General features: G+C 38.3%; 1 protein-coding gene across 1 annotated transcript; it reads right to left on the bottom strand.

Moving 5' to 3' along the window:
• Positions 1-4,093: 4,093 nt before the first annotated feature.
• Positions 4,094-16,424, bottom strand: LOC141622126 (protein ACCUMULATION AND REPLICATION OF CHLOROPLASTS 3, chloroplastic). Its single transcript, XM_074438185.1, has 16 exons — positions 15,937-16,424; positions 14,454-14,512; positions 13,813-13,877; positions 12,681-12,815; positions 11,211-11,259; positions 10,994-11,106; positions 10,836-10,907; positions 10,650-10,760; positions 9,940-10,121; positions 7,973-8,245; positions 7,792-7,878; positions 7,003-7,372; positions 6,678-6,782; positions 6,160-6,297; positions 4,985-5,151; positions 4,094-4,468 (listed from the first exon to the last, which is right to left on the bottom strand). The coding sequence occupies exons 1-16, from the start codon at positions 16,311-16,313 to the stop codon at positions 4,411-4,413; spliced, it is 2,361 nt and encodes a 786-aa protein (XP_074294286.1). The 5' UTR covers positions 16,314-16,424; the 3' UTR covers positions 4,094-4,410.
• Between the last annotated feature and the right edge of the window lie 50 nt (positions 16,425-16,474).

Genomic DNA, 16,474 nt, shown 5'->3' on the forward strand with positions numbered 1-16,474 from the left:
ATTGGTTAACTCCTGAAATGATCTCGGACGCGTGATTGAAAAACCGGGAGAAAAAGAAAAAGGATCCGGAACGACCTCCCGAACGGCTCAAATTGAAGTGTATATACACGGTTTTTCGGGAATCCAGGGTCCCGGAACAAAATTCTCCAGAAATCTCATAGAAAGTTCCTCGAGTCAGATAAAGCGGCCATACAAAATTTGAGTAGCAACGGAAGACATTTGGGGGTGCCGGTATGCCATAAACCAGCATTCGTCGAACCTCGGATAATCGTGAAAAATGGATTAATGCTCGTTAGTTGAGGCTGAATCGAATAGGTTAACTCCAAAAATGACCTCGGAGGCGTGATTTAAAAACCGGGAGAAAAATAAACAGGGTCCGGTACGACCTCCCGAACGGCTCAATTGAAGTGTATAATACACGGTTTTTCGAGATTCCAGGGTCCCGGAATAAAATTCTCCGGAAATCCCATAGAAAGTTGCTCGGGTCAGATAAAGCGGCCACGCAAAAATTGAGTAGCAACGGAAGACATTTGGGGGTGCCGGTATGCCATAAACCAGCATTCGTCGAACCTCGGATAATCGTGAAAAATGGATTAATGCTCGTTATTTGAGGCTGAATCGAATACGTTAACTCCTAAAATGACCTCGGACGCGTGATTTAAAAACAGGGAGACAAATAAACAGGGTCCGGGTACGACCTCCCGAACGACTCAAATTGACGTGTGTATAAATACACGGTTTTTCGAGATTCCATGGTCCCGGAATAAAATTCTCCGGAAATCCCATAGAAAGTTCCTCGGGTCAGATAAAGCGGCCACCCAAAAATTGAGTAGCAACGGAAGACATTGGGGGTGCCGGTATGCCATAAATTAGCATTCGTCGAAACTCGGATAATCGTGAAAAATAGATTAATGCTCGTTTAATGCTCGTTATTTGAGGCTGAATCGAATAGGTTAACTCCTGAAATGACCTCGAACGCGTGATTGAAAAACGGAAGAAAAAGAAACAGGGTCCGGTACGCCCTCCCGGACGGCTCAAATTGAAGTGTATAATACACGGTTTTTCGGAATTCCGGGATCTCGGATCAAAATTCTACGGAAATCCCATAGAAAGTTCTTCGGGTTAAAAAAAGCGGCCACGCAAAATTTAAGTAGCAATGGAAGACATTTGGGGGTGCCGGTATGCCATAAACAAGCATTCGTCGAACCTCGGATAATCGTGAAAATTGGATTAATGCTCGTTTAATGCTCGTTATTTGAGGCTGAATCGAATTGGTTAACTCCTGAAATGACCTCGGACGCGTGATTGAAAAACTGGGAGAAAAAGAAACAGGATCCGGAACGACCTCCCGAACGGCTCAAATTGAAGTGTATAATACACGGTTTTTCGGGATTCCAGGGTCCCGGAACAAAATTCTCCAGAAATCTCATAGAAAGTTCCTCGAGTCAGATAAAGCGGTCATACAAAATTTGAGTAGCAACGGAAGACATTTGGGGGTGTCGGTATGCCATAAACCAGCATTCGTCGAACCTCGGATAATCGTGAAAAATGGATTATTAATGCTCGTTTAATGCTCGTTATTTGAGGCTGAATTGAATAGGTTAAATCCTAAAATGACCTCTGACGCGTGATTGAAAAACCGGGAGAAAAAGAAACTGGGTCTGGTACGACCTCCCGAATGGCTCAAATTGAAGTGTATACACGGTTTTTCGGGATTCCAGGTTCCCGGAACAAAATTCTCCGTAAATACCATAGAAAGATCCTCGGGTCAGATAAAGCGGCCACGCAAAATTTGAATAGCAACGGAAGACATTTGGGGGTGCCGGTATGCACATGGAACCAGGATTCGTCGAACCTCGTATAATCGTGAAAAATGGATTAATGCTCGTTATTTGAGGCTGAATCGAATAGGTTAACACTTGAAATGACCTCGGAAGCGTGATTGAAAAACCGGGAGAAAAAGAAATAGAGTCCGGTACGACCTCCCCAAACGGCTCAAATTGAAGTGTATAATACACGGTTTTTCGGGATTCCAGGGTCCCGGAACAAAATTCTCCGGAAATCACATAGAAAGTTCCTCGCGTCAGATAAAGCGGCCACGCAAAATTTGAGTAGCAACGGAAGACATTTGGGGGTGTCGGTATGCCATAAACCAGCATTCGTCGAACCTCGGATAATCGTGAAAAATGGATTAATGATCGTTTAGTGCTCGGTATTTGAGGCTGAATCGAATAGGTTAACTCCTGAAATGACCTCGGACGCGTGATTGAAAAACAGGGAGAAAAAGAAAGAGGTTCCGGTACGACCTCCCGAACGGCTCAAATTGAAGTGTATAATACACGGTTTTTCGGGATTCCATGGTCCCGGAACAAAATTCCTTGAAAATGACATAAAAAGTTACTCGGGTCAGATAAAGCGGCCACACAAAATTTTAGTAGCAACGAAAGACATTTGTTGGTGCCGGTATACCATAAACCAGCATTCGTCGAACCTCGGATAATCGTGAAAAATGGATTAATGCTCGTTATTTGAGGCTGAATCGAATAGGTTAACTCCTGAAATGACCTCGTACGTGTGATTGAAAAACAGGGAGAAAAAGAAACAGGGTCCGGTACGACCTCCCGAACGGCTCAAATTGAAGTGTATAATACACGGTTTTTTGGGATTCCAGGGTCCCGGAACAAAATTCTCCGGAAATCACATAGAAAGTTTTTCGGGTAAGATAAAGCGGCCACGCAAAATTTGAGTAGCAACGGAAGACATTTGGGGGTGCAGGTATGCACATGGAACCAGCATTCTCGAATCTCGGATAATCGTGAAAAATGGATTAATGCTCGTTTAATGCTCGTTATTTGAGGCTGAATCGAATAGGTTAACTCCTGAAATGACCTCGGACGCGTGACTGAAAATCGGGAGAAAAAGAAACAGGGTCCGGTACGACCTCCCGAACGGCTCAATAGGAACCTTCTGAGTGATTTCTGGAGAATTTTGTTCCGGGATCCGTTCGGGAGGTCGTACCGGACCACGGTTTTTTTCTCCCGGTTTTTCTACCACGTGTCCGAGGTCATCATAATAGTCAACCTTTACGATATAATCCCCAAATAACAAGTACTAAACCATTTTTCACGATTATCCGAGATTAGACGAATGCTCGTTTATAGCATACGAGCACCTCCCAAATGTCCTCCGTTGCTCCTCGAATTTTGTGTGGCTATTGTATTTGACCTTAGGAACCTTCTGAGTGATTTCCGGAGAATTTTGTTCCGGGATCCTGGAATCTCAAAAACCGTGTATTGAACTTTAATTTGAGCCGTTCGAGAGGTCATACCGGACCACGTTTATTTTTCTCTCGGTTTTATTTACCATGTGTCCGAGTTCATTTCAGGTGTTAACCTATTCGATTTCAACCCCAAATAAGTAAATATTAATTCATTTTTCACGATTATCCAAGATTCGATGAATGCTGGTTTATCGTTTACAAGCACCTCCAAATGTCCTCCGTTGTGACGGAAGGTGTAAATTTTCTCTAAAGAGGCATACTTCATGACATCTGATTACCACAAGATGATGTGGAGAAGGATTGATTTCTTGCGGGATGTACTTGAGATGGGATACAATTTTAATTTTATCTTTACTGTAAGCTCTCTTCCTTTGCGCTTTACTCTATTGGAATTTGGAACCATAGTTTTCCATTCATAAGGTCGGCCTTCTTTGGTAAATTCTCGGTCTTATGTTGAAATGATGATTCATGTTTGTTGACCCCAATCAATTTGGAGCATTCAATGTTGTTGTTGCTGCTGCTGTTTATATGATGCTTAATATCTTCTGTCTGATCCTCGAGGATGCCGATATCATGTGGTTCAGAGACCCATTTACACACTTTGATCCGGAAGCATATTTTCAGATAGCTTGTGAACATTTCTCTGGTGACCCATCTGATGTAAACAACAGAGCAAATGGAGGTTTTAGTTATGTGAAATCAAACAACCGGTCGGTTGAGTTCTACAGGTTCTGGCACTCGTCAAGAGAAAAAAGATGTAAATAGAGAACTTGTGCAGGTTATTGCTATATTGCACCTGATTGATTGTAGAAATATTAACACAAACTAGCTGATTTCTGGGCATCATCTGACAAGTATTACTTCACTATTAACATTTACGCCCATGAACATAGTCGTTGACTCGTCTTGCTCTATTTCTCATCCAATGATTTCTTCTGAACAAAAAATGGAAAAATGGTACAACTATGACTATATACTGAAGTCTGTATCTGTCAAATGACTCTGTACACTATGAATACAGCGTCAGCTTGATCGATCGTTTGTTTTAACTACACAATTGACTTACAAGTCTGAAAAGACAAGATCGATTGCAAAACTGAAGCGAGCAATAATCTGTGAAAATTTCGATATTAGGAATCCAACTCCTCGCAGGTCAACAGAACGCCTTCGTTCCATACCTCAACATACCTGCAAGGAACAAGAATGAGATAATGTTGATGTGAAAGAAAGATCTCACTGGATTGAATCAAGAGCATGTATCAAATAAATAGGATAATGTTGACGCAAGGTCAGATTCTACGGTTCAACTTCGGCTCCCATTAAAAGTTTTGCGGGTTACTACGACCACAGCCTGAGACGGTATCAACCATAGTTTTTTGGTTAACAACCAAGATTAGGCCGGGATGACTCGAACAAGACTGAAACTGAGTTCCTCAAGTTACTTCTATACCAGCTGTATGCATCTTACAAGGTAAATTGTGTTACAAGTTACAACAAACACAGGACCAAGAAATCAATTTCTTGGATGAGAAACGAATGTCTCAGCATGTCGATTTTTCAAGGGAAGTGTCACTAGCCACAAAATCCGTAAATACCCCCATACTTGGTCACATGATGACGAGGGTAGGTTGAAGAAACTTAGCACATAAACCAACTTTAATGACAGAACAAGCAGCACATAGTCTTCGCGATAAAACAACTAACCTTTTCCCATCAACTTTGACACAAAGAAAGCGGCCATCTCTCCACCCATCTCGAAACTGGCCAAACAAAACCTCTCCGGACTTGGAATAAAATCTCCCTTCACCGTTGGGTCTCCCCTTCCAAAAATTGACAAACCATCGTTCTCCCGTGTGGAAGTAAAGCCAGCCCTATCAGAGTCATTGTCATGTCAGCTAGATTCATTTGTCAAATTGCAAGAGCAAGGTCATTCTTGCAAGCATAATTTAGCAATTGATAGACAATATTATGAGATAATATTATTAAACTCGTCAATATTAAAAGACACACTAAGTAACACAATCCTATGTTTGTTTCATACGTGGGTATGGGTTTCGAATCAGGTATGTACCTGAGTGGTATCGGGTTGGAACTTGATACCTAATACAATACCTTGTGTTTGCTTCAATTCTGGGTGGTATGGGGTTAGAAATCAATCAAAGCTAAAAAATCTTCAAAATACAATATTTTTAATAATTATTTTTAATACTATTAAATCATGTAGATAAAATTTAATCAAATAAATATATAAAATGGTTTTTTTACAATATGACATAATTGTTTTTATCACTTTTTATTATTTCTAATTTGATATCATGGGTATCAATCTCATACCCACCCCCTCCCTGGGTATGAGAAACCCATACTTTACGGGTTTGAGGTATGGGTATGAAACCTTCATTTTCGTCAAACAAACACATTGTATGGGTTTGGTTCATTACAACCCCATACCTCCTACCTATATTGGGTGAACCAAACACCTAGAATTTCGGACCAAGATTCAATGTTTCGGGTGCGCTTTTAAAGTTTAAATGTGAAAACGCACCACTAAACCTAGAAAAATCCGCATCTTGCCATAGAACTGTCATCCATAAGCCAGTTGAGAAAAACAATCCTACAACTCAGATATTTTTTTGAACCAGTCTAAAAATAATTCTATCCTTTCAAACCTCCAAAAGAAGTAAGCAGGCTTAAATTTTCGTCTAAGAGAGCTCTTACTTTCTTTTTTTCTTTTTCAAATTAAGTGAGGACATGGATTAAAGGACACAAGCAGAGACTATGGAACTAATAGTCAGCAAAAAGAGCATTAGCATACACAAGTCTTCACAATTACGGAGTATTATTTACAACAATATGTGACTACCAAATAGGGAACAAACCTTTCCATGCATAAGGTCATCCCTCCATGATCCATGGAATACATCTCCATTACTGAAGAACAAGCTGCCTAATCCTGATCGCTTCCCTAGTCGCCACATTCCATCATAGACACTACCATCTTGAAAAGTAAGACGACCCTGCAGTATTCAGCAAAATTTCAATCATAAACTGGTGCGAATACTCGAAAAGAGATGTGCATGTTATGTTACTAGTACTCAGGACAGGTATGCAGGCACGTCTTCAAAATAAGAAATATTGAGATTATTTCAAAGTTAAGATAGTCAAAAATTATACAATATGCTTCATATACCATACTCTACGTCTGCTTTTGTCATGCAAGCCTTTCTTTCTGGATTCACTAAGAGACATGTCGAGTTGGTAACTGTTGGTTAAGGAGTCCATACCCATATCCTTAAGTGTCGCACTAGAAACGTTTATGGCCCTAAAATTGAGAAGTCGAAATAATATAGTATGCATGACCATGTGAGCATGCCTAATATGCAAAAAAGAGAAGTACCCTGCCCTCTGGAAGACCACCTTGGCACCGGCCTTTGTACATTCCTCCTCTATACTGAATCTTCATCACTGGACTCCATTTAATCTTAGAATCGCGTTCTGCTTCCTGTTACAGAAACATAAGTCTAACTTACACACATACGCTTCCATGAACCATGTATCAATTTTATTATGAGTCACCCGGAAAAGGTTTCATACATCCAACCCTCTTGCCTGTGTGGCAAGAGCCATTGTGGCATTGGGGTAGTGAATATTTAATTATCAAGATTTACTGACAGAACTCAGCAGAAAATAATCTTCTTACTGCAAAATTAGAATCAAATTACCAGCATTGATGCAGCACGAGCAGATAGATGCCCTTGCCTTTTCGGAACATCAAGATTTTTTCTCTTCAATAAGGTTGAAGTACTCCAAATATCAGACACCATTTCTAAACTAGGAACAGCAGAAGCTGACACTGTAGTAGCTTCATCAATAATATTTTTTTCCATCGGTTGTCGAGAATCTGCTCTATCTAAGTTACCATGTATTTGATCTGAAAGTTTCACCCCAACTGGAAGCTGAAAGTTTTTCGGATTATCAGCCCCGGTAACAGCTTCAGTGACATTCAACTCTTCTTCATGCCTCTCCTGGACAACCTTGTATCCTGGCCCAATGTTTCGACTGATAAACGACTTCTCCCCAGAAGCTTGGGTTCCGAAAGTAGGTTACAGTCATGTTTTGTCAGTTCAAGATGTTCACAAGCAGTCAATCATCACACTACTCACTCAGCAGTAAACAAGTTTCTTAAACCAACAAAATGCAACTACTGAGCTTTAACAGCAGAATGATTTGGGGTCAGCTTAACGTATATTACCACTTGAAAGTTGAAACCATCAACGACCGCTAAAGTAATAAAGAGGGAAAAAAAGAGGAAAACACACCAAAAAAAAAAAAAAAAAAAGTCGGAATAAAAATATTAAGAAAATCATAAAAGCGTGGAGAACTTTTCTTAATAATAGAAATGACAAGGGAAAAAAATAGAAGTACATCAGAAAAATAGTATAGAAACAGAATAAAAAGTAATCAACCATACAGGAATGATAATAGAAAGGGACTTATAGTGACAACGAATACCTTGAAAGTTTCCTTCTATGTACTCAAAAGCATTTGCAGAGGCATTCAAATGCTCAACTTCTTCGATCTCGCCAACAGCATATTCCCTGGACTCTCATCAGTCAGTATTATAAGGTCAATACCCCAGGATACCTATACGATCATACAATGGCATGAACTCAAAAAAAAGGGGGGGCTTACTTTTCATCAAAATTTTCACTCATAACCATCATTTTGCCGGAGTATATTTCGAAATTGTCAGTGGTGTCTTCAGCAGGCACCATCATTTCAGGCACTTCATTCTTATCCGCAAAGCTAGGTAACATGGGAGGGAGTATATTTTCTGTAAGATTGTTTTCCTTCGGTTTCTCTGCTTCAACATCGTGTCCACGCAAAAAATTGAAAACAAATGGGATGCTATCTGCCAGCCGAGAGAGTATGCTACTTTTCTGGAGGGACTTCCCTTCAACATTGCTGGACACGCGTAAACAAAGGAATTAGTCCTGTATTTCAAAGATTCGGAAATATTCATTTGACTAGGTGATCACAATGTATCAATTATAACTTTGGGATGCTCAGATTTCAGCATTCAAGTGATTCAACCCACTATAAACCTTTCAAGAAAGAATTAACGGAAAATCGTAGCTCAGCTCGGCCACATTGCCTCCACCAAAAAGGAATTAGAGCTGGGAACATCAATGAACAACTAGTCGGCCACATTGCCTCCACCAAAAAGGAATTAGAGCTGGGAACATCAATGAACAACTAGTTTAAACAGATAAGGAGCCGCACTTTTAGCCGCATAATCCCTGAGAATTGCGCGCACTTCGAGCCCTTAGATTTCTTATTTGTACTGTATTTTCATTTCTGTTTTTAGTTTCATTTAGTACTAAGACTACTTCCTGCGTGTCCTGCGTGTCCGTCGAATCTCGAGTCCCGTTTTTAGTTTAAGATACGTTTTTAGGTGTTTACAAAACGTATCGCTAATCTACACAATCAATGTATCAAATTTGTCTCTATTAGAGGTGCTAGTCGATCAAAACCGCTTCTCATCTTTAAGCTTGATATTGCTTGTCTCTTGCTTTCAATAATCGTATTGCTTAGTTTTATTGCTTTCGTGTGCCGGACTTTGATAATCGTGACTAGGTCGACACTCTGGCCCTAGTTTCTCCTTTGTTCTCACTCGGTTCTACGGTCTTTCCCATCATCGTGTGCAGCGGGCGACCGGGCTTTAATACGAGCCCGAACGTGACGCGCACCCTTGTCTAATCTCACGACAAGAATGCCATGAAACATTGCTTGTGCAGAATAGCGATACGTTTTCTAAATGCCTAAAAACGTATCTTAAACTAAACGACTACCTCCAAGATTCAACACGTAGGAAAAGTAATCTAATCTCAGAAACGAAAATACATAAGTGCATAATAAAAATCAAAGGGTTCGATGTGAACGGACCGCCACTTTTCCTCCATTTAGAGTATCGCCATAACTTTGTAGTCTTTCTATGTCCCTACTATTCATATCTGCCTGATCTTATAACCATCATATATACTTCAGCATGTTTCAATATAATTGTTCTGCATGTTACTCTGACTCGTTTTTAGAACCCTTGTCAAGGTCCCGTTAGCCAAATAACTTAAAGGACCAAGTTATACTATATTATCTGACGCTTTTGATTGAAAAAAATAAAAAGTAAAAAATAAAAACATGCACAAACGCAAAATCTATGTTACTCGGACTCTTCTAATTTCCTTGCGTACCCGTGTCCGACACTCGACACTCGGACATGGGTATGACACTTGGACCCCTCAATTTAGACCAAAATATGCATATTTTTCAAAAAAATAGTTGATTCCGACACTTGGACACGCACTGTTGTCGGATACTTCTAAACGAGTCTGAGTAACATAGGGCAAAATGAACATGTAAATTCTGAAAGCTGAAGTTAAAGATCTACTATTGGGATCTGACAGATACATTATTTTCATGAGAGTAGACTTGGCTAGCTTAGCTGGTCAACTCATTGAGGGGTTGTACTCGTGACCTAAGTTCAAAAACCCGTCAGCATCAAAACCATCCACATTGAAGGAAAAAAATGCAGAAAAAATAAGGTGAAGTATAAGTAAGAAGGACAAGGCACAAACAATAGAGCTAGCAAGTCTTCTTACCCCACAATTATAACTGAACTTGCTATCAAGTTAGGCTTCATAACAGGATTCTGAACAACAGATATTATGACTTCTTTGGTGCACTTTGTCGCTTCACGAAAAGCACGCAAAAGATTACATACATCATTATCTCCAATTGCACTAGAGCTTGTTAGAACACATAAAACAACCCCGTCAAGGTCCTGCGGATTCACAAGGATAAAAGGGAAACATGAAAATAAACCATGCAAAAAGAAACACCAAGGACAGTGAAGTACTCTTGGCATCTTCGACACAAAAACACCAGTTGATCTTAGTCAATGTATATCTAAATATACACTTGCTAAAGGGATATTTTTTTTTTCGAAATTTTTTTATTCAAGGGATAATGTTGTTGTGTTGTGTTACCTTCATCCCATTTGTATAGTGCCCATCTCACTTCCCTCGTCAACTTTGACCATTATTTCTACATGTAAATTTGAAAACAACTAAAATTTATCTCATTTCAATTAATATACATGTTGTAAATTGTCTGTATTGTGAGAACATATTGGTCAAAGTTGGAAATTGGTTCTTAAACAAAGTCAAACGGGGACAATCAAAATAGGATGAAGGGATTTTAACCATATAGAATTTGAGAAGTGGAAATCACATCAGCAAAAATTAGTAGCAACAGGCAAAACGTGCTCCCTGGAAACAGAGTGTAACTAATACAGAGAAAGCAATCCTACTTTTAGTCCCATAGAGAGGAAAGGACAGTCATAGACCGCTTGAACAATTGATGCCTCGACATTTTGAGCAACACCAAATCCAACTCTTCCTTCCTTGTAGCTGTCCAAGACCTATAAAAGGGTAATTAGCTTCATGCTGCATCTAGAATAGATCCCCAACCACTCTCAGGGGACAGCTACACTCACTTTTTTTACTTCGGCAGCAGTAACTTGTGTCATACTATCAAGCAGAGAGTGGTTGTATTTTTTATGTCTGTCCTGCAAGCATTAGATTTATCATACATTATTATAAAGGCCATCAAGACGCTTGCTTACATTTATCAAGAGATTAAGATGCTACTTACAGATACAAGGACGAATAAAGTAGTAATGGCTGTGGAAACAGCCCGGTAGGCAGTCTTCAGAGCCTCATCTAGAGTGACCATATCCATTTTTAACAACGTGTCGATGTCAATATCTGTGTCAAAAAAATAAAAAATAAAAAAGCAAACCCAAACATCTTAGCTGAAGTTGGACTGACGAGCCTCTACTTTCACATGGAGCGATTGATGCACTGCTTACCTATGCGAAAGTTCACACAGTCTTGAAGCTTGTCCACCAACATCTTGACCTGTCAGTATCACCAAGTTACAGTGTTGAACACTAAGAGATTATCTAAACATAAGCACGTTATTAAAGGATTGCAGAGATTTTGACTTATCATCTAACTGAACAATATTTCTCCTAGGATAGAGTTCTTCCAGCGAAATAGTAACTTTAAACATATGTTTTTAGTGTTCCTTTTTTTTTTTTTTTTTTTTTTTTTTTTTTTTTTTTTGCTCTCAGACAGTGTTCTGAATTCTTGCTCAAATTCCCTTTTTTTTAACTCCCTGCCTCTTTCAATTTCTAAAAACTGATGCATGCTCTTCTCTAATTGTTATTATGATTATTACTATCTTATTTTTATCATTATAATTCGTGTATTTCACAAGAGCATAGCAATCATTTAAAGTGTCTGCGAACTTTGTCTAAGAAATTTTAAAGGACTATTTTGTGGCAGAAACTACAAGCAGTCATAAAAATCTTTTCAGATAGTATCCTACATTATTATCAGAATACCTCTAAGATTCTCACAGTTTTATTTCAGTATACCTTTTTATTACTACTTGAAGGATCAATTATATGGGAGGTGCCTAAACCAAAAAGACATGCAGCAGAATGAACAGTATGTTTGGGAACCTAGAATTGGAATTGAATTCCAGAATTTGGACATTTCAAACGTTTGGGAACCCTTGGAATTTGGAATTGGAATTGGACTCAATTCTTTATCAATTTCAACCTAGTTAAAATTTGGGACATTTTTTGCGATGCAAATTTCATCGCAATATTTTTTATTTATTGTAACCAAAAAAAAAATATTTTTTATTTATGTTTTTTCCCAATGGTAAATATATTCAGTCACAATATTTATTTTTTCCTTCTAAAAATAAATTTGGTGACTTTGACCCATATCTGTCCCGCGCAATTCCAATTCCAATTCCATGGGTTTCCCAAACACCATCGAGAAATTGAAATCCGGAAACGATTTCCACGTGATCTCCAAACGAAATTTTGGAATTGAATTCAAATTTTTTTGATTTCTAAAATTGGAAAAAAAAAAAAAAAAAAACAACTACCTAGTATTAAGTCATTCGTCAAAGACTATTACAAAACACAGGGTACAAAATCGTTAGAAACAAAAAAAAAGGATTCCTGAAAAAATTGTCCTACCGAAAACTCTAAACATATTTGCATCAATTTCCACAAAATACATGATAAATCATTTCATCTTCAGATCTATTCTGCAACATTAATGTGAGAAGTTACAAAGTCACAATTTTTGATGAAACAATAAAGAGCATTGGATTAGCTATTCAACAATATTATCAAGTTTATATGCATCAGGAGCTCGGAACAGAAAAAATCGGCATATACTGAAGGCTTTTTAACCAAAAATAACTGAAAGAAATTTTTATACAAAAGTCGAGAGGTATGTAACTATGTATTGCCCACCTCGTCTTGGCGTCTTTGTCCTTCAAAACTGAAGGGCTTTAGAACAACAGCAATAACTAGCCCATTACCAGATCTAATAGCCCTAAGAATTTCTGCTGCTACAATGTAATCATCGCCATAGCCTGCACTTGCGACCTAAAAGAGACAAATAAATACCACACATGACTTAATCATTGCCATAGCCTGCACTTGCAACCTATAAGAGACAAATAAATACCACACATTTATAAAAGCTTTATCATAGTTGCAATCAAGATAAAAAACATTTGTTTACAAGACATGTCGAGTGAAACCTCTTCATCTTCAACATTTTACATAAGCATGCATGTGCATCTGAATGTGTATCTGTATTACCAACTAACATGTACTTCTATTTGTTTAAGATTACAGTAGACTAACTCCAGCATGAATATGAACCATAAAGTGAATTAAATTTAGAATAACGCCTTCTATAAACAACCGAGCAAAGTTTTACACAAGCAGCCTGTCACCTCCTAGCCCTAGACATCTGCTCATCATTTCCCAAATGTGTATACCTTGATGCAATGCAGAGGCGAAGTGAATCTTTTATGGAAAACAATTAAATACAACAACTGATTTGAGGATCATCAATGCATTAATTAATGTCACAAACATTTTTTTTCGCACAAAATTTGTCAAGGTTGTTGCTGTGAAGTTGATTGGTATGGTAGCTAGCTCAAATTGTTACAGCTGATTTTGTAAAAGTTGGAACAATTCTTCAGTTATTTGAACTAGTTACAACGTTAGTTAAGCCCTGTAAATACCTCACTTCTACCCTGTTGCTTAATTCAAAACATAATACAAAAGATTATGTACTCCCTACGTCCCGGTCATTTGTTTACCTATTCCATTTTTGGGTGTCTCGATCAATTGTTTACCTTTATATTTTGGGAATGCCTTTAATGGGAAGTTTGACCATCCACACTCAATTTGGTCCACTTATCATCCAATAATTGGCCCCCTCCTCTTTTCTTGGTTTTTGTGCAAAAACCAAAGGTAAACAAATGACCCGGAGGGAGTATTTCTCATCTATTCCACAAAATTTCTTACACACACGTAGAAAAGAAGCAGCTTCTAAGTAAAGGATAAATGGGGACAAGAATGTACAAACAAGAACAACGGTCTTCAAATGCGATTGTGATTTTAAAGGAGCCTCCACAATGTTCGGACTGCTATCTGCATAGTGTTGAAGATGTGTCAAACTAAACAGGAGAATATAATAATTATAGATGTGCATAGAGAAGTACGCATGATACTGATGTGGCAACAACATGACTTCTATCATAACCTTTGTGGCTATATAAAGTAATTAAATATCTTCTAAACTCCTGGTCTCAAGCCAAAGTGTATGGCCAACTTGGGGATCCTTGGGAGTGGAGTGTTGGAGTTACATAGGAGACAACTTCAAGAAGACAGCTCAGGAGGCTGGTGCTCCACTGGCAGTAACTTAAATTTAAGTTGAGATAAATAAAAGGTGGAAATTTTTTGAAGAACGGTGCTTATGGCCAACCTATATTTTTAGAGAATCGGGGAAGACTTTAATCGACAATCAAACTGTGAAATCCTACTAGCTTCAATTTGATGCTCCTCTATTGGAGACTTGGAGTCTTTTCAATGTTATCTTAAAGAGCCTAAAGGATGGGTGTCGAGTATAACATAGTTTCTTTTTAACAATTCGTGTACTGTTGGTCCTGGCCTTGCTCATGTCTACTCTTCTTTTTATATCAATAAAATTGTATTGGTCTTCAATACCTTCTCCATGAAACCTTTGACGTAATTGCCCTCTTAATGACTCACTCTTGATAACATTCCTGCAAAACATCGAAACCATTTTTTAGTAACTAGTACCTACCAAGTACTATACAATGTAAGGATGAGATATATGCATGAAATAGACGATAATCAACAGAAGACCGCTTAATAAGGAAGAATTCTACACTTTTTACTGTGTCTCCTATTATAGAATAATACTCCATACTTCAGTTCAGAGCAATTTACAAGCAAACATTACCGACAACCGTAACAGAAATTTTCAACTTCCACCATCGAAAATTGAGGACAAATTACAGGTGAAGGGGCAATGGCATTCTTCTGAATTCCTTTTAAACTTCACAGAAGGAGGAGCTGAGCCAGGATTAAATTTAAGATCAGCAAATATTTTTGTTTAGCCAAGGAAAGACGCAGACAATGGTCCGATAAATGGAAATGCTATTCGAACTTGATATTTAGCACACCCAACAGTCAACTATAATCATGAGTACACATTATTACCCTAGTTGGCAAGAATGGCAACACAAATATAGGCACAATAGCCCCAAAATACTCACTTTATCATCGCTATCCAAATCATGAAGTAGAAAAACATATTTTCTCTCATAACATTTCAACTTGGGTCATTCGGAAACAACCTCTTTGTGTTGCTAACACAAAGTAAGGTTGCAGACATCCAACCCCCCCTTACCCTGCAATTTGGGGAAGCCATTGAGGCACTGGGGTAATGTTGTTGTAACATTTTGCAATTCGGGGTAGCTACTGGTTAAGCTGCAATGTAAGGCCAATACGAGACAAGTGTCCAAAGGTACAAGGAAATTCAACATTCTAAGGTCAACCTGTTACCCTTATAAGCTCATCAAGCCAGCATACACCAACTAAAAGAAAACAAGTAAACAAGTTCACCTTCAAAGTTCAAACTAATGGTTGAGACGCAATCAATGGTTCTAGTGTTCTACTTCTATTACGGACCATAACTGCATAAATTGAGTGGGATGCACAATACAAATATAACATACTAACAATATACTACTTCCGCCACAATCATTTGTTTACCTTTAAGGGCTCGCTTGAAATGAGAGTAATTATTAAGGGAGTAATAGAGGCTAAAATAAGAAGAAATGGAAGGAGATTAGTGGTTAGTGGTGGTTGTGGAGGGTGGAAAGAGGTGGTGCCTCCATATGGAGGTAATGCATTACTTGAGGAGGGAGGTGGGTAATTATTACCCCTTAATGGATAGACTATTACACTATCTTCCTCCATTTCTATCTCCATCCTCCATCACTTTCCTCCATTTTCTAGTTCATTTAAGCTCTATTACTCCCTTAATAATTACTCTCATTCCAAGCGAGCCCTAATATTCACTGTGGCGGGTACTTTAAACAAAGGTAAACAAACGATTGAAACGGAGAGAGTAATTCCAAACAAAGAAAATCAAACCCATAAGAAAAGATAGAAACTTTACCAAAATCTCAAAGAATTAGAGGAGGAAGAAGAAGATTGAAGACAAAAATCAAGAACAGAATCAACTCTACTACCAATACCAATTACTTCAACAAATCCAGAATCTGCCCAAATGTCAGTAACACTACTACTACTACTACTATTACTACCATTGCTACAATCATTCAAAGGGGAGGTTGCACAATTCATAATTCTAAAGGGTTTTCTTTTAAACATGATTGAAGGTTTTAGATAACATCTAGTATGATTAATTTGATGAATTTGATGAAATTGATGGGTGGATTTGCAGAAATAAATGAAGGGTTTTAGGGATTTGAAAGAGGGTAATTGTTGAATAGTATGCGTATAGTACAAAGCTGGGAAATTTGCCATTTCCATGGTGATTAGAGAAAATGACAAGGGTTTTGGGAACTGGGTGTTGTAGAACCACTTCGGGACGAAGACAATATCAGGATAACACACAAAATTTACCAAGTTCGAATCCTAGGGAGTGAGTGATTTTAATTGTTGATTTTCAATTACCAGACAAAATATAAAAC

The sequence above is a fragment of the Silene latifolia genome, chromosome X (genome assembly GCF_048544455.1).
Source record: "Silene latifolia isolate original U9 population chromosome X, ASM4854445v1, whole genome shotgun sequence".
NCBI classification, from domain to species: domain Eukaryota; kingdom Viridiplantae; phylum Streptophyta; class Magnoliopsida; order Caryophyllales; family Caryophyllaceae; genus Silene; species Silene latifolia.